At 40.7% G+C, this 20,275-nt stretch overlaps 1 protein-coding gene across 1 annotated transcript in view; it reads right to left on the reverse strand.

Moving 5' to 3' along the window:
* The window catches only part of N4BP2 (NEDD4 binding protein 2), a 92,300-nt gene extending 76,445 nt beyond the window's left edge, over positions 1-15,855 (reverse strand). The window contains 2 exon segments of the mRNA XM_075544408.1: positions 3,854-4,142; positions 15,759-15,855. Coding sequence (XP_075400523.1) covers positions 3,854-4,061 — 208 coding nt within the window. The 5' untranslated portion in view covers positions 4,062-4,142; positions 15,759-15,855.
* Positions 15,856-20,275: the final 4,420 nt, after the last annotated feature.

Here is a 20,275-nt window from a genome sequence, read left to right on the forward strand (position 1 = left end):
GCTTACAAGCTTTCTATTTTTATATTTCCCCTATTTTCAAAAAAAAAAAAAAACAACCAAGTAAACAGTGTGGCTTTATCTGACCTCTGGCTAGACAAAGAAGAAAAACTACCATGAGGGAGAGGTCAAACAAACATCTACTCTCCATCTTATGACTTGTTTCTCTAGTACCCCACTCCCAAGGTACCATAATGTGTGAGTCCGGGTATTTTAGAGAAATAAATCCACAGAAACTCATGTATAAGGGAGAGTTTTATATAAAGGGTAAGTGCACATCAAGAAAACATCCCAACCCAGTGCTGCCCAAGCCCTCAAGTCCAACATGAACCCATATGTCCGACACCAATCCACAGTCCTCCTCCATCTCACAAAACACACACTATGACACCAACTGCAGGAGGAAAGCCGAATCAGTGAGTGTGTAAGCATCTCAGTGTTGGCAGGGGTCTCCACACAGCTGCTCCAGCACCCAGGGCTGCATCAGGATAGGTCCATGTAGCTTCTCCTCAGGGATGCCTGAATCAGAGAACTGGCTAAGGCAGTTGCACCCTGGTTTGATCATCAAAAAGCAAGAGACTCAGAACTAGAAAAGCAAGGCTCACCAAGTCATTTCTCTCTCTCCCCTTCAATTAACTTCACATGTGTTTATTGGCCAGGTTGGCACAAAAAACCTTAACTAACTCAATGCCCAACTGAATGAAGAGACAATGCTAATTTGAGAGACAATGCTAATAAGAAAGACCATGCTAATGAAAGGCAATACTAACATGACACAATGCTAATGAGAGCCGAGGCTAATATGAGAGACAATGCTAATAAGAGACAATACTTAAAACAGAGACAATGCTAACAAGAGTCAATGCTAATAAAGTATTTAATATTAAAAAAGAGTCAATGCTAATATGAGAGACAATGCTAATATGAGAGAACACTAATATGAGAAAATCTATGATTAGAAAATCACAAGAGCGTGACTCAAAAATAACTGTACCTAATGAAAAACAGCAGTAAGTTCACATCAACCAAGAAAACAACATATATCTCTATATTAACATGAGACCTTATACAAACTGTTGAACTAAATTAAAACCATGATAGAAAAACAACAAAAAGATAATTTACGGACGAAGTACTGAACAAGTATGTATAAAAATGTTCAACATTCTTCTTTACCAAAAAGAAAGACATAAATTAAGGAAAGGTACAATTTTTCTTTCATTAAAATCCTTTAAAAATATGTGTTGTAAAGTGGAACCAACTGTGGTTGAGGCCACTTAAAGAGGCCTGAGGGTATTACAATTTGGCACCAATCTTTGGGAGTCAATCTAGCATTTTGGTTGCAAGAGCCAAAAAAAGCTGTTTTATTTATTTTAAATCATTTTATTGGGGACTCTTACAGCTCTTACCACAATCCATACCTACATCCATTGTGTCAAGCACATTTGTACATATGCTGCCATCACCATTTTCAAAACATTTTCTTTAAAAAGCTGTTTTAAAAGCAAATTACAACAATGTTGAAAATAATGCTATTTCATTGGGTGAAGAAAAAAAATTCTATCACTGCTATCACAAAACACTACACAAAATTTCAAGTATTTATAAACAAACTCTAGAAAAGATCATGAAGCAAAAAAAGAATTTTAAAAATTAGGATATGAGGGTATTATATTTTTCTTATAGTTTTACTTTGCTATATTAGCATATATGCAACTAATAATTTTTTTAAGACTTCAAAATTAGAAAATAAGCATTAAATATAAGCTTATAAAATACTTCAACCTATGCTTTTTGAGATTCATGGACTGCAGAAACCTAGTTTTCTGCATACACATCATAACAGATAGCAAATCTCATGATGATAGCAAATGCACTTATCATGCATTACCAAAACATCCCAAATCGACAATTTGGCCATTCACTAGCAATCATAGCTAATTAATTTACTCACACGGTCAAATGTGATAGTGCTTTCATGTCTCCAAACACACTTTTAGATAATTTGCTGCAATAGTTGCTGCTGTTGTTAGGTCCCATCGAGTTAGTTCCAACCCATAGTGACCCTCCACACAACAGAACAAAACACTGCCCCATCCTCATAACTGTTCCTATGCTTAAGCCCATTAAGGAAGCCATTAAGTCAATCCATCTTGTTGAGGGCCTTCCTCTTTTTCATTGCTCCTCTACTTTACCAAGCATGATATCCTTCTCCAGGGCTTGGTCTCTCCTGACATGACCAAAGTATGTAAGATGAAGTCTTGCCATCCTTGCATCTAAGGAGTATCTGGTCCCATTCCTTCCAAGATCAATTTCAGGCTGAAGTAGTTGGTAGAATTCTTCAATTTCTTCATCATTTGCATTAGTGGTTGGTGTATAAATTTAAATAACAGTTGTATTGATTGGATTTCCTTGAAGGTGGATAGCAATAATCCTACCACAGATAGCACTGTACTTCAAGATAGAGCTTTAAATGTCATTTTTGACAATGAGTACAATGCCAGAGAGGTGAGGTGGCAGAACTAGAAATCCAGTCCAGGTTTCTTGACTCCCAAATCAATGTTCAAAAACTACGATACTTTACTACTGTCGACTGTTAATCACCTCTTACTCCCTCAGCTATATCTATTCATTCAGTAAATATTTAGTGTATTTCTACTGTAGGTTCTTTGTTATACTGGGGGCTGGATATATAGCAGTAAGACAAAATCATTTTTAAAATATGTCTTTATTAATCTTATATTCTAGGACAATGTTCTCAATGGGGGACAAATTTGCCTGCCGGGAAAGGAGGAGGCATATGACAACATTCTGACTGTCACAAGTAGGGGTAGGGGCTTTGCTACTGGCATCTAATAGGTTAAGGCCAGGGATGCTGCTCAACATCCCATAATCCAAAGGCCATCACAGCGGAAGCTGATCTGACCCCAAAGACCACAGTACCAACCTATTCTAGACAAAAGATAAAAGGAATAAAATGTAGAATATAACACCTATACTTATGTAAGAATATATACGTTTGTATTGTGGTGCTGGAGAATAATATTGAAAGTACCACAGACTGCTAAAAGGAAAAGCAGATGAGTACCACTGAGAGACAAGGGTGGTAAGACTTCTTCTGCTACACACTGCACATACTGTCAGGAGAGACTAGGCCCTAGAAAAGGACAACATGCTTGGTAAAGTGGAGGGTCAATGAAAAAGGACCGCAAGGAGATGGATTGACATAGTGGCTGCATCACTCAAGAGGATGGGGCAGCACTGGGCAGTGTTTCATTCTGTTGTGTACAGGGTAATTATGGGTTAGAACTAACTCAATGGGCACCTAACAACAAAAACTGCAGCAATTTTTTTTTTGCAGTAAATTATTTAAAAGTGCATTTGCAGACAGGGAAGCACTATCAAAATTGACTGTGTGAGTAAATCAATTCTTGCTATCATCATGTCGTCTGCTATGTGTTAGAAAGTTTATGCAGGAAACTAGGTTTCTGCAATACATGATTTTCAAAAAACATAAAGTGTAGCGTTTTATATGAGAACCAGGCAATGTTTTGTTCTGTTGTGCACAGGGTCACTGTAAGTCGGAACTGACAACAATAACAGTTCCTAACAACAACAATTACCTAATGTACATCTTACATCTAGAATTTAATTCCTTAACAACAAAAAGAATGCTGTATTATTATTCATATTCCCCATGATACCAAACTTGGTCCCTTATCCAGATGAGAAGTTCAATAAATGATGAACAGAAAGGAAATGATAAGATAGTTACTTTTCTTTACTTCTGAGTCATGGCACAGTACATGAACGCTTAGGTCAAGATGCAAAGTGAACAACGCAAACCTTTCCTTACCTTTGAAATCACATTCGGAAAGCATCAAGTATACTACATCAGGATCCAGATCAGAAAACATCTCTGAAATACTGGTGAAGAGGTCATTTTGATCAACTTCAGTCTCACATACAGAAGGAGGAGGAGTAACACGGGCTGCATTAACATCCTTAGTGTTTACAGATCTTCGAAATGGACTTCCCCCAAGATTTTTTCTTCTCCGTGGCATTCTGATCCCCCAAACTAAAATATTTTTTGTTGCTTATTCAAGATGTCTGATTCTTAAATCATGCCTCAAAGAAAATAGGACCTAAAATAGAAAATAAATAGAAATAGTCAGACTGTACAATTATACTCCCATTCCTAAAATTAGAATTAAGTATTTATTTAACTCAGAAAGTGCCATCAATTCTAGCAGCAAAACCAAGCAGCAGTCAAAACTCAACCATATATTTTGTTTTTTGCAATGATTAAACATGTCTAAAACTAAGATATTAACATAATTTAATAGTTTCAGAACAGCAAGTGCACTGCTTTAATAGCAATATTTTATCAAATAAGCTTGGGGGGGGGCGGGTAGTGGTTTTGCACTGGGCTAACTGCAAGCTCGAAATTACCAGCTGCTCCCAGGGAGAAAGATAGGGCTTTCTACTCCCATAAAGAGTTACAGTCTCAGAAACCCACAGGAACAGTTTTTTTTTTCTGTCCTATAGGGTCACAATGAATCAGAATTGACTCGCTGGCAGTGTGTTTATTTTTTTGGTCTCTTTTGTCAAATAAAACCATATTCATAAATATATTCAAAATGAGTACTGAGCACCTACACTTGGATACCTAATAGGCATTGTAAAACTTAACATCGCCAAAAACAAGTTCATGATCACACCCTTCAAGTCTGCACTTACTCTTTCTCATTTCAGTTCATATCAACTCTATCCTTCTAATTGCTTCAGATAAAAAATTTTTATTATAATTCTTAACTCCTGTGGCCATACAGCCAGTCAACCAATAAGCCAATTTTGCCATGGCAGCCCTCAAAATGAATCCACAATCTGATCATCCCTCACCATCTCCCTGCCACCGCCTAGACTACACCACGAGCACCTCTTACCTGCATTATTAATATTATAATCTCCTAACCACTCTCCCTGTTTCCACCTTTGCCCCTCTCATTCTTAGAGCAGCAATCGGAGTGACTCAAACTACAGATCAGATGATGCCTCTATTCTGTTAACCTTTCCAATAGTTTCCCAACTCACCCACAGTGAAAGTTAGAGCCCTTAGAGTGACCTGCTTTCTAGATGCCTGTCACCATTGTACTGTTATCTTCTAGTAACTCTGGTTCACACACTCTATTCAAACCACATTTGACCACCTTGCTGTTTTTCAAAGACTCCAGCAAGGTTCCCAGCAGAGGAAATTTACACTGTGACTCCTCCCTATCTGAACAACTTTCCTCCCATGTATCTGTAAAATTGACTCCCTCATCACTCAAATGTTATCTCTTAGGAATTCAGTCCTCTAGTATCACTTATGACCTCTTAGTTTTTTTCCCCATGCCTTTTACCACTTGGTGGTGAAGTAATTACACATCAGGCTGCAATCCACAAGGTCAGTAGTTTGAAACCACCAGTGTTCCAAGGCAGAATGATGCTGCTTTATACTCTCATAGAGTTAGTCTCAGAAACTCACAGGGCCATTTTATCCTGCCCTATAAGGTGACTCTGAGTGAGCACTGACTTGATGACAATGAGTTTGGTTGACTTTTATCACTTTCTAATATATTGTTTTAGTTACCTATTCATTGTATGTGTTACCTATATTCCCATCAAGTGTAAGCTACACAAGGGCAAGGACTCCTGTACAAAAAAGGTTTCAAAAATCTTGTGGGGAAATGAAATTGAAAGATACTGGAACTTTTCCTCAAACTTTCTGAAACCCCCTGATAGAAGCAGGAAAACTCCAGCTAGGGGGCTTGATTTCCCTACTTAAATGTGAATGGGATAAAAATACCATCTCACCTCTACAAAAATTGCCACCGACCACAAAAACAGAAAACAACAAATGCTAGAAAAGGTTGTAGGAGGCTGGAACTCTTGTACATTTCTGATGGGATTGTAAATGGTACAATCGCTATGAACAACCTGCAAGGTTTATTTAAATACTAAAAATAGAAATGTCCTCCCAGAAATATAATAAGCCAAACAAAATTAAACATATGCATACCTATGTTTGCGGAATATTCATATCAGCAAAAAAACTGAAACAACCTGCATATCTATCAACAAATAAATAAAAACACAAAATATGGTGTTCGCAGGTACTGAAATACTGTTCAGCTATAAAGAGTAACAAAGGAGTGGTGTAGCTATTACTAGACGGTCTGTTGACCTAAAGGGCACTCTCACTGCCATCCAGTCAATTATGACTCATGGCAACCCTGTAAGATTGAGTAGAACTGCCACTTTGGGTCTAAGACTTCAAATTTTACAAAGGTAGACAGTAGCCTCTTCTTACTCCTGTGCAACAGCTTGTAGGGTTTGAACTGCTGGCCCACTATGCCATCAGGGCTCACTATAAACCAAAGCCTTCCCCAAATCAAGGGTTCAGAATTTAAGCTTTAATAAACAATACTAAATGCAACGTAGAATCTTTAATTAGATTCTAGAATAGTTAAAGGACATTAAGGTGTTCTATGATGAAAAAGATTGACAATTCTATTATATTTGATAGAGACACTTTTACTAAATTTTACTAATTTTAAGGAGCCCTGATAGATCTGTGAGTTATGAGGCCACAATAGTATCCAAGAATTTACAGAAAGCCACCCACTTAAATATGTCATTTTTATAAGGGAAACTGTCACAAAAGCATGATTAGTATCAGACAGATATATCATAGTAGCAGGTGGCGAGAGAACCATAATTGGTATGCTACACAAATGCAGAGTAGGAAAGTGTACAAGTTTGGATCTAGGCTTGTACAATCATCTGATACTTGATGGTTTGAGTATGATTTATGAAGAGAGGTTCCTGATACCTCAATTTCCAATAAGGGCATGCCAAGGTAACACCCCTAAGGGCAGGACTGCTCCTCCTTAGGCTAAACTCACTGCCACTGATTCCATTCTGGCTCATAGGACAGAGTAGAACTGCTTCTGTGTATATCTTTACAGTTGTAGAAAGCCTCATCTTTCTCCCATGGAGCAGTTGGTACTTTTGAATTTCTGACCCTTGAAATTAGCTGTTCAATATGTAGGCCACTACACTGTCAGAGCTCTTTCAGGGAATTGTAATCTATTCTCAAATACATTCTGTCTGAGGGCAAACTTTTTTTTTTTTACTACACTAAAGCATAAATTCTGGGCACCCCAGTTTGCAAAAGCCTATCGATAGCAGTGACAGCCCCCAAACCATTTGCAAAGTTCTCACAGAAATTATCAGCAAATCATCAGAGAAGCTAGATTATATGAAGAAGAACATGGCATCAGGATTGGAGGGAGGCTAATTAACAACCTTCAAAATACAGATGACACAATCTTGCTTGCTGGAAGTAAGGAGCACCGGAAGCACTTGCTGATAAAGATCAAGGATTATAGACTTCAGTATGGATTATGGCTCAATGTACAGAAAAATGCCTCACAACTAGACCAATAGGTAACATCATGATAAATGGAGCAAAGGTGAAGCTGCTAAGAGTTTTTCCTTGCTTGGATACACAATCAGAGTTCATGGGAACAGTAGTCAAGAGTTGATCAAAAGAAGCTTTGGATTAAGTAAATCTGCTACACAGCCTTCCTTACAGTACTGAAAAGCAAGGATGTTGCTTTGATGACTAAAGTTTGCTTGATCCAAGTCATGGTATTTTCAACTGTGCCCTATGCATGTGAAGGAGGACAGTGAATATGGAAGAGTGAAGAACTGATCGATTTGAATGGTGGTGCTGGCGAAGACTATGGAGAGTACCATGGACTGTTGACAAGGACAAACTGTCTTGGAATAAGGAAGGCCAGAGTGCTCCTTAGAAGCAAGGATGGCAAGACTACATCATACATACTTTGGACACATTGTCAGGAGAGACCAGTCCCTGGAGAAGGGCATCATGCTTGGTAAAATTCAGAGACAGTGAAAACCAGGAAGGTCCGGAAGGAGTTGGATTGCCTCAGTGGCTGCAACGGGCTCAAGCATACTAACAATGTGAAGATGGCACAGGACTTGGCATTGTTTCCTTTTGTGGTACATAAAATTACTATGGGTTAGAACTGACTGGATGGCACCTCACAACAAAAACACAGAAATTAAGCCTTTATTAAATTCTTCCAGATCACTTACTGAGAATGTACATAATCTTGCCCTCGGCAGTCGTCCTTGTTGTTAGGTGTCCTTGAGTTGGTTCTAACCCATAGCTATGTTGTATACAATGCCTGGTCCTGCACCATCCTCACAACTGTTCCCATGCTTGCGGCCTCGATCAGGCCATGGTGTAAATTCATCTTGTTGAAGGCCTTCCTCCTTTCCCTGCCCTGCTACTTTACCAAGCACAGTGTCCTTCTCCAGGGGCCAGTCTCTTTTGACATTATACAGAGTACATGAGATGAAGTCTTGCCATCATGGCCTCCAAGGAGCATTCTGACTGTACTTATCACAAGACAGATTCATTAGTTCTTTTGGCAGTCCGTGGTACTTTCAATGTTCTTCACGAGCATCATAATTCTAATACACCAATTCTTCTTTTGTCTTCATTATTCAATGTCAGTTTACACGTGCAAATGAGGCCATTGAAAATACTATGGCTTGGGTCAGGAGCATCTTAGTCCTCAAAGCAACATCTTTGCACTTCAATATTCTAAGGAGGTCCTGTGCAGTACATATACTCAATGCAAGGCATCTTTTGATCTCTTCTGTGAGCACTGATTGTGGATCAAAGCAAGATAAAATCATTAACTGCTTCAGTTTTTTTATCATGATAATACCTATTGGTCCAGTTGGGAAGATATTGGTCTTCTTTATATTAAATTGAAATCCATACTACATACTGAATGCTGTAGTCCTTAATCTTCACCAGCAAGTGGTTCAAGTCCTCCTTATTTTTAACAAAAATGCTTGTGCCATCTGCATATAACAGGTTGCTAATAAGCATTTCTCCATTCCTGAAGCCACTGATTCAATAAGTACAGTTATAGGGTATAACCTTTATGCACACCTTTTCTGATTATAAGTCGTACCTAATCCCTTGTTATGTTCCCACAACTGTCTCTTTTTCCACATACAAGTTGAGAAAGAGCACAACAAAGTTTTATGGAATTCTCATTCTTCTCAAAGCTATTCATGGTTTGCTATGATTCACAGTCAAATACCCTGGCTTAGTCAATAAGACACAAGTAAACATCTTTCTGGTTTTCTCTGCTCTCAGCCGAGATCCATCTGACACTAGCAATAATATGAAGGGGTGCCCCAAAACACAGAATTTTTTTTACAAAACAACCTTATCACCTTAAGAGTACTCTCCAGTACACTTAATACTTTTGTCAAATCTGCGATTCCAATCTTGGAAACATTTTCAAACACCTGTTTGAATGGATGCCATTTCTTTCTTCACTTCTTCTAAGTTGTCAAACTGCTGTCTTTCATGGAAACAAAAAAAAAGTTGCACGGAATGAGGTCAGGTGAGTGAGGTGTTTGGGACAAGAAGAGGCATGCTGGGTTTTGGTTTTTGTTTTTCCAAAAACTGACACACTAAGATGGCTGCATGAGCTGGTGCATTGTTGTGGTGGCAAAACCAGTCCCCCATCTGCCACAAATCTGGCCCATTTTTGTTGCACACAGTTACACAATCTTTTCAGAACCTCTAAATATAAAATTTCATTAACATGCTGACCTGGTAAAACAAACTCTAAATGCACTAAGAGATCACATTTTCATCAATTAGTAAAGTTGATAGACGTCTAGAATGAGGTTGTCATTCTAGACATTGCACCTTTTTTGAAAGAAAACCACTCATACACTTGAGTTTTTCCTGTAGCACTGTCCTTGTAAGCTATGTTCTTTGCGAAGAACTTCTTTGTGGTGGTCAACATCACAAAAGTTTCTGCAGCATTTTGCCCAAGCAGGAAACAAAATTTCATAGCCACATGCTGTTCTCTTAAAATCGACTACCACAAAAAAAAAAAAAAAACCACCCCAAGGTTTGAGAAAAACTGCTTTTATGAAAACATTCACTATGACTAGGGAGAACCATCCCAGGCGATGCCACTGGGTGCACTAACTCAGAGTGCACTAACTCAGATTCTCACCAAGCAGGAAGAAGTGTACTAAAAAAGCTCAACTCCACTCAGCACAATTCCGAGTTTTTTTTACAGACCCCCTCATATACCTTGTTCCACATCCTCTTCTGAATCTGGCCTGAACTTCTGTCAACTTCCTGGAAATGTACTGCTGCAATAATTATTGGATGACCTTCAGAAAAATTTAATTTGCATGTGGTATCAATGATATTGTTTTATAATCTGAGCATTCTGTTGAGTCACCTTGCTTTGGAATGGGTACAAAAATGTATCTCAGTTGGCCAAGAAGCTGTCTTATAAATTTCCTGGAATATACAAGTATTTCCTAGTGCTTCATCAGTTTGTTGACGCAATTCAAATGGTACTCCATTCATTCCTTGAGCTTTGTTTTTGGCTAATACTTTCAGTTCAGCTTCTACTTCATCCTTCAGTACCATTGGTTACTCATGTTACCAATACTTTCAATTCAGCTTTTACTTCATTCTTCAGTACCACTGGTTACTCATGTTACTTCTTTGAATGGATGAATGTCTACCAATACTTTTGGTTCAATAACTCTTTGTATTCTTTACAACTTCTTTGGATGGTTCCTGCATCATTCAGTATTTTCCCTATAGAATCTTTCAATATTGAAACTCATGTCTTGAAGTTTTTCTTCATTTTTTTTTCAGTTTAAGGCAGTGGTTCTCAACCTTCCTAATGCCACCACCCTTTAATATAGTTCATGTGGTGATAAAATTATTTTCATTGCTACTTCATCACTGTAATTTATGAGACGGGCAACCCCTGGGAAAAGGTCATCTGACCGCCAAAGGGGTCGCAACCCACAGGTTGAGAACCGCTGGTTTAAGGTATGCTAAATCTGTTCTTCCCTTTTGTTTTTCTGTCTTTGCACATTTCGTTATAATATTTGGCTTTGTCTTCTTGAGCTGCCCTTTGAAACTGTCTATTCAGTTCCTTGACTTTATCCCTTCGTCCATTTGCTTTAGCTACTTTGTGATTAAGAGCAAGTGTCAGTTTCTTCTGACATTCACTTTTTTTCTTTTTAATTACCTTTTCCTTTCTTCATGAATATTCTCCCGTAGCTCATCAGATCTTCTGTCAGTGTTCAATACAGCAAATCTGTTTTTAAGATATTCTCAAAATTTAGTAGGATAGACTTAAGGTCATATTTTTGGTTCTGATGAACTTGATTTAATTTTCTTCAGATTCAACCAGAACTTCACTATAAAAAATTGATAGTATGTTCCAGTCAGCCCCAAGCCTGGTTTTAGCTACTGACATTGAACGTCTCCATCATCTCTTCCCACAGATGTAGTCAATTAGGCTTCTGTAGATTCCATCTGGAAACTTCCATGTGTATAGTCATCTTTTGCATTGTTGAAAAATGGTATTTGCTACGAACAAGACATTGGTATTGCTAAATTCTACCATGTGATTTCCAGCTTCATTTCTATCACCAAGACCATATTTCCCAACTACTGTTCCTTCTTCATTTCCAACTTATGCATACCAATCACCAATAATTATTAATGCATCTTGAATGCATGTTTGATCAATTTTAAAGACATTGGTAGAATTCTTCGATTTCTTTATTGCCAACTTTTGTGGTTGGTGTATACATTTGAATAATAGTTGTATTAATGGATTTCCTTGAAGGCAGCACTGTACTTCACGATAGATTTTTAAATATCCTCTTTGAAAATGAATGCAACGCCATTCTTCCAGATTGCGTGAAAGCAAAAACAATGATCCAATATGTAAATTCCAACCCAATTCACAGTCAAAAAATATTTAAGTTCTAGGAAAATTTCAAAACAAAAAAGCTAAATCTTCTTCCAGTTTTGTTTTGTTTTGTTGGTTAGTGGAAGCAAGCACTAATATAGGTCTTTTGTAAAAGGGATGGGGCATACAGCAACTCTTGAAAAGTTAGCGGAGGCAGGGAGTTTTTTTAGTTGTGTTTTTTTTTTTTTTGCTTCCATAAAACTAGCATCTCTCTTTTCCCTCGCCCTCTCCTCTTTGCTTTAAGGTAAATGTGGACCATTTGCTTTCATATAGATGACATTTTAAAGGAACACAGTACTCATGGATGATACTGTTTCTTTATGAGCCAATCTGTTAATTGGCTGCAACATGACCACTGGGAATGGTTTCAGTTCCACTTTTAAAGGTTAACTTAGGGTGATAGTTTCTGAGGCACCTCTAAAAGAACCTGGAATTCTTCTAGCAGCTACCAGCAGATCTAGTCTTTTTATTTTTGGAATCTGAATTTTGTTTACATTTTTCTCCCATTTTATCTGAGACTGTTTTATAGTGTCTCTGGTCAGAATGGTTGGTAGTGGCAAACTGGCACCATCTAGTTCTTCTGGTCTCAAGGTAAATAAAGCGTGGTTCATGTTAGATGTCTTCTAGACAAATTTTGTCTTCGAGTCTTGGGATTTCCTGTTTCTCTTTTGCTCCAGGTGAGTTCGCCATTCACAAGCATCTAAGACCCCAAATGCTATTTACCAAACTAGGATGTACAACACTTCCTTTATGAATTCTTTTTTTTAATCATTTTATTGTGGGTTGGTACCATTCTTATCACAATCCAGCATACATACATCCATTGTGTCAAGCACATTTGTACATTTATTGCAATCATCATTCTCAAAACATTTGCTTTCTACTTGAGCCCTTGTTGGTACCTTTATGAATTCTTATGCCAGCTGACTGAGTTGCCCAAAAGACTATGGTCCTCAGTTTTCAAACCCAATAAACCAATCCTGTGAGGTCTTTGGTTATGATTACGAAGTGTCTGTAATTGTGCCCCATATGTGTTATTACATACATATGAATATTTAGGCAGCACATGTAAACATGTATACATATAATGAACATGTATGCACATACCAATAAGTGCAAAGATACACATACCAGAGTACTTACTTGTACCTTCATATATGTATGCATATCCGCCTATGATAGAATTTTGCAAGACCAATGACTTATTCATAGCAAATACCTTTTTTACCAACAAAAACGGTGACTATATACACGGATTTCTCCAGATGGAATAAAGATATCAAATTGACTGTATCTGTGAGAAGAAACAATGGAGGAATTCAGTATCAGCAGCTAAAATGAGGCCAGGGACTAACTGTGGAACAAAGCACATATGTAAGTTAAGCTTAAAGCCAAAGAAAATGAAAAAAAAAAAAATTCCACAAGAGCCAAACAATTATGAGGATAGAGCCACAGAAATAACTGTGAGGCCAGCCCAGGACGAGGCAGTGTTTTGTTCTATTGTGCAGAGTTGCTATGGGTCAGAACCAACTCAATGGCACCGAATACATATTGTACAAGTGTTTGAGGATGTGCCCCACTGCTTCAGTCGCAGTTTTACAGCCCCAGCGATGTATGAGGGCTCCAGTCTCCCCACACCCCCGTCACCATTTGTCTTCTGCTTTTTTGCACTTTGCTATCAATGCTGGGTGAAGTGGTATCACACTTGATTCTTTTAAATTGCATCTCTCGAATGGCTAAGGATCATGAAGATTTCTGCAGGGATCTGTTAACCTTCTGAATGTCACTCTTTGGTAAACCACCCTAATATGCTTCTTACCATCTTTTAATTGTACTATTTGTCTTTCTTGGGAAGCCTTGGTGGCACAGTTTATACGTTGAGGTACTAACTGTAAGGTCAGCAGTTCACAATCACCATCTGCTCCTAGAGAGAAAGATAAGGTTTTCTACTCCTATAGAGTTACATTCTCAGAAACCCATAGAGGCAGTTCCACCATATCCTATAGGGTCGCCATGAGTTGGAATCAACTCGATGGCAGTGAGTTTGGTTTCTGAGTTAGGTCTTTTTCCTATTGAGATGCTGTTGTTGTCTCAGGCTTTTAGAGATTAGTCCCTTGTCCAATATATCATTGAGCAAAAAGTTTTCCCAGTCTGTCACTTTTCTTTTTACTCTAGTGGTGAAATCTTTTGATACAATCTTATTTTTAGGAAATCACATTAATTTTGATTGTTGGTGTGTCTAATAGTGTGTTCATGCTATGTATCAGGGCCCCTATGCTTGTCCCTACTTTTTCATTGATCTTTAGAGTTCTAGGATCTGTCCATTCAGATCGATAAGAATGGGTAGGAAGCACTAGAACTGTGATTTACACAACTCATTTTAAAGGTGATTTAACCATGGTTGGAGGGTGGGGGTAATGCTCTAAAAAATAGATGTGGTGCTGATTGTACAAAATCCCCTGGATATGGCTGAACGATTTAATTGTTCAATTGAATGACACATAAATTGTGTGCCAATGAAACTGTTGGATGACAACAAAAAACCGATCTGGTGGCAATAAACTCGAAGGGTTTTATTTTCCTAATCCAGATACCAGAAAGGTATCCAAGGCATATTAATAGGAAAAGCCAGCTGTCAAAGAATGGCAGAAACTGGTATTCCTCTACAATCCCAGGGTCTTCCTTATGAGAAGGCCATGCCCACAAGGAGTCACCATCAGGCTGTGACCCAACTGACAGGCTGAAGACCACCACTGCGCTGTTATGTATCTTCAAGTTGTCGTGAAATCACCTAACTACCACAAAATGTACAGCATGTGAATTGTATGTCAATAAAACATAAGAAGAAAAAAACTGGAGCGGAAAGGCTGATGCTGAAATGGAAAAAGAACATTCATTTTGGGGTGGATTTGTTTGTTTAGTGGGAAAAGCGATCTGCTGGCTCGTCATGGTTGTCTGGAGAGTGGAACTGTCTGGGTTTTCGTTTCGGAGTTCAACCAATTCACGTCACCTTTAACCAGACTCTAGGCCAACATCACCTTCTGACTGGCTTGAAGTGTCGTAAGCCAGTCCATCTTGCCTTCAAGGCAAAATTGCGCTAGGTCCGGCAGCTAGAAAGAATGTGTCCCAACCTGTCCGAGCCGCCAACCTCAGGTCCTGGTTCTAAAGATTGTTGGTGGCGACAGGACAATTCTTTAAAGCCCACGCTGACACTCAACTGCACCGACAGTTTCGGATTCTAGTCATTGGGGGCGGGGGGAGGGGGGGGGGACAGGCGACGCACGTTCCTTCCCACCTCGAGGGCCGCAAAGATCCATCCTGCCTTACATAACATGGCTCGGCCGCCCCCCAAGGCGGGTTTCTCAATGGCCACTTCGGAGAGAGTTCGAGAAAACTGGGTTCGAAAGGTCCCAGGGAGTGTCCTATTTGGAAGGGTTGGTGGTCAAGGTCAAAGGCTCACAGGATCACCCACTTGGACGGTGTGAAACGTGAGGGGCCGCGCATGTGAAGAACCGTCGAGAAACAGCTTTGCCAGGGCTGCCTATGTTCGGGACTGCGGCCTGGCGTTGCCCCTCGGGGACCGGCTGAGGGGGCTGAGGGCACCGGGTCAGCCCGGAAACGGACGGCCGGTTTCTAAGGCAGGGGGTGTGTCTGGAGGGTAGAAGCCATGAGAACCACCTTCGGGCTGGGCGGCGAGCCAGGGCCCGCCTCTCGCCCACACGGCGTTTCCATTGGGCCCGCGCCTGGCGCGTGGGCACCGGCCCAGGGCCTTAGGGGGGGGGCGGGTTCTGCCTCAGCCCCACTCGCTACCGCCTCGGGCCCTCCGCTGCGGACCCCTTCCCTCAGGGCCCCTCTTACTTGTCCTCAAGCTGCCTTCCAGGCCGGAGCAGGCTGTGGCGTGCGCGGCGCCGCCCGGCGTGTTTTCCCGCCGCCGCCGCCGCGGCCCCTCGTGCATTCCGGCGCCGCGCTACACTGGCCGCCGCGGTGGCCGCGGCGCGGGGGGAGGAAACAAGACACGAATCAGCCGCTGAGGACACACCGCCGCTCTCCGGCCGGTGGCGGAAGAGCAGCCTCGCCAGGGCCGGGGCGGGGCGGGGCGGGGAGGGGAGGGGGCGGGGCCCGCGCGTCAGAAGGGGCGTGGTTAGGGAGGCCGGCCAGCGCGGGCGGGGCGTAGTGGAAACGGAGCAGGGAAGCACAGGAGGTCGGAGGAGCTGTGCATCAGAGTTCTAGCCTCTCACCAAAGTCCTTCCGTCTGTCCAGCTGAGAAGCTGGGTTGTTTGAAGAACAATTGATGCGTTTGAATGATGGTTCTGGAGAAGACTCGTGTACCAGGGACTGCCAACAGAACAAACCCATCTGTCTTGGAAGAAGGACAGCCAGAATGCTCCTTTCAAGGCAAAGATGGTGCGACTGGGCATCGACTTGTCCAAGCAAGTGCTCAAAAGACAAACTAAAAAATAAAAATTGTGTAGGAGAGTTTCCTCATTCTTGCGAGAATCATCCTTCTGTGAGTGTGACAGCATCCCTAGTTCCCTCTCTGTGTGGGGAATTTTACAGGATGCCATTCCTCAATCCAGAAGCAGATTGTGGTAGCTCCAGGTTTATCTAACCAAGTTTTCAAATCATTAACTAATAAGGAAATCCCCTGTTACCAGAGCTGTTGACATCTTTCTGTCAATCACATGACCATTCTATCTGTGATAATCACACACCAACAGATCCTACATCTAATTATATGAAATTATTGACCAACCTAAGTCATTCATGTAATCACAGAGTGGCACAATGAAGTGCTTGACAACTAGGTGACAGGTTAGTGGATCAAACACACCTAGAAACTTTGGAAAACAGGCCTGGCTGATAGGCTTCTGAAAGGCTACAGCCTGGGGGGAACGATGGAATAGTTCTACTGTGTTGCATATACATCACCATTGAGTCAGAATCAACTCTAAGATTGCACTGTGACTCTCTGCAATAAGTGTTGTAAATCCTACTCTGTATGTACGTGAGAAGAACCCTATTTGGGAGCTTTCTGTTGTGTTAATAAGGCAGGATTAGTGTAGATGTGCCTTGAGCTAATCTCTTATAAGCAATAAAAGCAAGAAGCAGGGACAGGGAAAGAGAGATGCCAAGTCACAGGTAGATTGCCTAGGAGCAGAAGTTTAGAAGAAATGTACACCTTCCTCCTGAGTCAACAGCAAGCCTTCCCCTAGAGCCAGCATCATGAATCTGTATGTCTAGTCTCTTAAACTGTGATAAAATATATTTCTGTTTGCTAAAGTCACCCACTTGTGACTTTATTATAATACTACTAGGTAATGAAGATAACTAACAACAAGTCATTCATTTTCACTTACCTATTGAAATGCAGTGGATTATTTAAGATCTAGTCACCGCCTTTGTTACTCCCACCAAATGCCTTTTTTTTTTTTCTGAAGGGTTGGGATAAGATTGGATTATATGATTCAGCTGGGAGTGATTCTTAACAGGGTTAGTTAATTGTGATTGCCTTCTGCTGAATATGAAACTATTTGAGAGGCAGGAAGAGAGGAAAGAGAACCTCACCACTAGCAAAAAAGCAGACCCACAAATGGAGTGCATCCTTTGGATGCCAAGATCCTTGCACAGTCAGCCTCTTGGACCCAAGAGGCAGCTTTGATGCCAGCTTTGACAAGAGCAGCAGAGGAAGCAAAAAACAAAAAACAAAAACCTCACTGTCATCTAGTGGATGCTGACTCATAGTGACCCTACAAGGCAGTGTAGAACTGCCCCTGTGAGTTTCCAAGGCTATAACTGTTTATGGGAGTAGAAACCCCCATCTTTGTCCTGTAGAGTGGCCAGTGGTTTCAAACAGCATGCCTGGCAGATCAGAATCCAACACATAACCCCTTTGCCACCAGCGCTCCTAGCAGAGAAGCACCTATAGCAAAATCAGGAGCCACAGCATGAGACTGAGTGGTGGATTGCCCAACCCAGCAAGTACAGCTGAATGCTTTGGAGCAGGAGGCTGGCTTGTAGAGTGGGGTGCCTCTGCCCCGAATTGGGGATCTGTTTGCTGACCCATTAATGAGAATGAGTATCTTTATAACCCTATCTCAAATGCCCCCCTTTCTGTACAATTTTCCCAGATGCTCAAAACAAATGAACTGCTTCTGCTTTTATGCCTATAAAGATTTGTATATAACTATCATTCAGTTGCATAGTAACTTAGGGTTGATGTGCGTCTTTTCTCAACTAAGTGTCCCTCCCACCCCTGGGACAAGGAGATGTATACCTAATGACTAGAAAATGTTTCTTATGTGTATATTAATTAGCCAAATGTGGGTGTCTTTATTGATTTACCCCATGCCTGAATATTTTTAGAATTGGGAGAAAGACAAGGCCCAGATTTTAAAATTTTTTAATTATACACAAGAAAAAAATGCAATTTATATCAGAGACAAAAGATTGATTTTTTAATAGTCTGCAAATATATAAAAATCAATAAGTGCCAATAATTCATTTTTAATAGACAAAATATATCTATAGGTTACTCATAGAAAAAGAAACACAAATTACTCTTAAACATATTGAAAATTATCTGTGGGGGGTTAACTAGGAGAAAATGGGGAGCCAATAATGATGCGTACAAAAATGAAGAAAATGTTCTAAAACGGATTGTGGTGATGATTGTGCAGTTCTTCTTGATGTGATTGAACTATCGTATGATATTTGTATTACATGCCAATAAACTGTTTCAGTAAAAAAAGAAAATTGGATGTTCCTTGTTAATTTTAGCATTTGTTGTAGCAAATTATTTTTATCGTATTTATCGATAGGGATGGGGTTAAATAGGATGCTACATCAAAACAATGAGACTCTATAATAGAAAAGAATGTTGGTGCTGATAGCGGAACAATCTCTAGGAGATATTGTAGAAGACATACATATAGAACCGGTACGTTGCTCTAACACTGGGGCTTACCTATTAAAGACAGGTTTCAATGGAGCTTCCAGGCAAATATAGACTAAAGAAGAAAGACCTGACAACCTACCTCTGAAAACTAGGCCATGAAAACCCTCTTCGGCTGTTATGCATGAAGATGACCCCCTGAGAGCAGCGGTTCCCCACCTTCCTAAGGCCATGACCCTTTCATACAGTTCCTCCTGTGGTGGGGACCCCCAAGCATAAAGTTATTTTCGTTGCTACGTGATAATTGTCATTTTGCTACTGTTATGAATTGGGCGACCCCTGTGAAAGGGGCATTTGACCCCCAAAGGGATTGTGACCCACAGGTTGAGAACCACTGCCTTAGATTGAAAAGCAACAAGAGACTCCAGCATGTTGGCAATTGTGAGGATGTCCCAGGACCAAGAAGTGTTTCTGTCTCTTGTACCTGGGTCACTGGGAGTCAGAATTTACTTGAATGCCATGAAGAACAACAGCTTAGTAAATTCCTAAAGATAGACTACAAATAAACCAATGAGCCAGCATTTAGTCAAATCTGATAAACACAAGAGTTGCACTGCTCCCTAGGGTCCGATCTGATCAAGATAAGAGTAGCACTGCTCCCTAGGGTCCGATCTGATCAAGATAAGAGTAGCACTGCTCCCTAGGGTCCGATCTGATCGAGATTAGAGTAGAACTGCTCCCTAGGGTTTCCTAGTTTGAAAATCCTTAGATGTGACAGCTTAATCTCTGCTCCATAGAGCAGCTTGTGGGCTTGAATTGCTGACTCTGTTAATTCACTATGCCAGCAGGGTTCCCCCAAATATAGATAGTATTTCGAACTAACCATCAAGAGTCAAACACCCTACGAAAGAACTTAAATCTGTTTTCTATGAGTGTGATTTTACATTGCACCTTCCAAGAACTGCACTATGTTGTTGTTGTTGTTGTTGTTGTTGTTTTGTTAGGTAGTTTAACTTAGGGACTGGGGCGTTCCTTAAGCATGCCCAGAGGTCCGAGCTACCTGCCCATGGAGGAGAGGCACACTGTGCATGCTCAGAGGCTCAGGGTTCCGGCCAGGAAGGGGAGGTACACCTGGGTGGGCGCTACACCTGGATTGGCCCACCTAGGCCAGGTAAATTCAATTCAGCCAATGGGGTCAACCCAGGTCGTCCACCACGCCTCCCCACAGAATAATTGAAAAGGCAGGAGCCCATGTGACTTTCCGAGCAGCTTCTAGGGAGGCTGCGCATGGTGAGGAGCCCTGCGGGTGCTGTGTAAACCTGGAACTTCTTTCAACGCTCATAAAACTCACTTGGATCACAAACCAGGCTTTGGCGTGAATTCTTTCTCGTGCTGAACCAAGGACCGAAGTATATCTCTACCCCTGAGAGATCTAACAGTTGTTGCTACATGCCATCCAGTCCATTCCAACCCAAAGCAACTC

The sequence above is a fragment of the Tenrec ecaudatus genome, chromosome 3 (assembly GCF_050624435.1).
Source record: "Tenrec ecaudatus isolate mTenEca1 chromosome 3, mTenEca1.hap1, whole genome shotgun sequence".
NCBI lineage: Eukaryota > Metazoa > Chordata > Mammalia > Afrosoricida > Tenrecidae > Tenrec > Tenrec ecaudatus.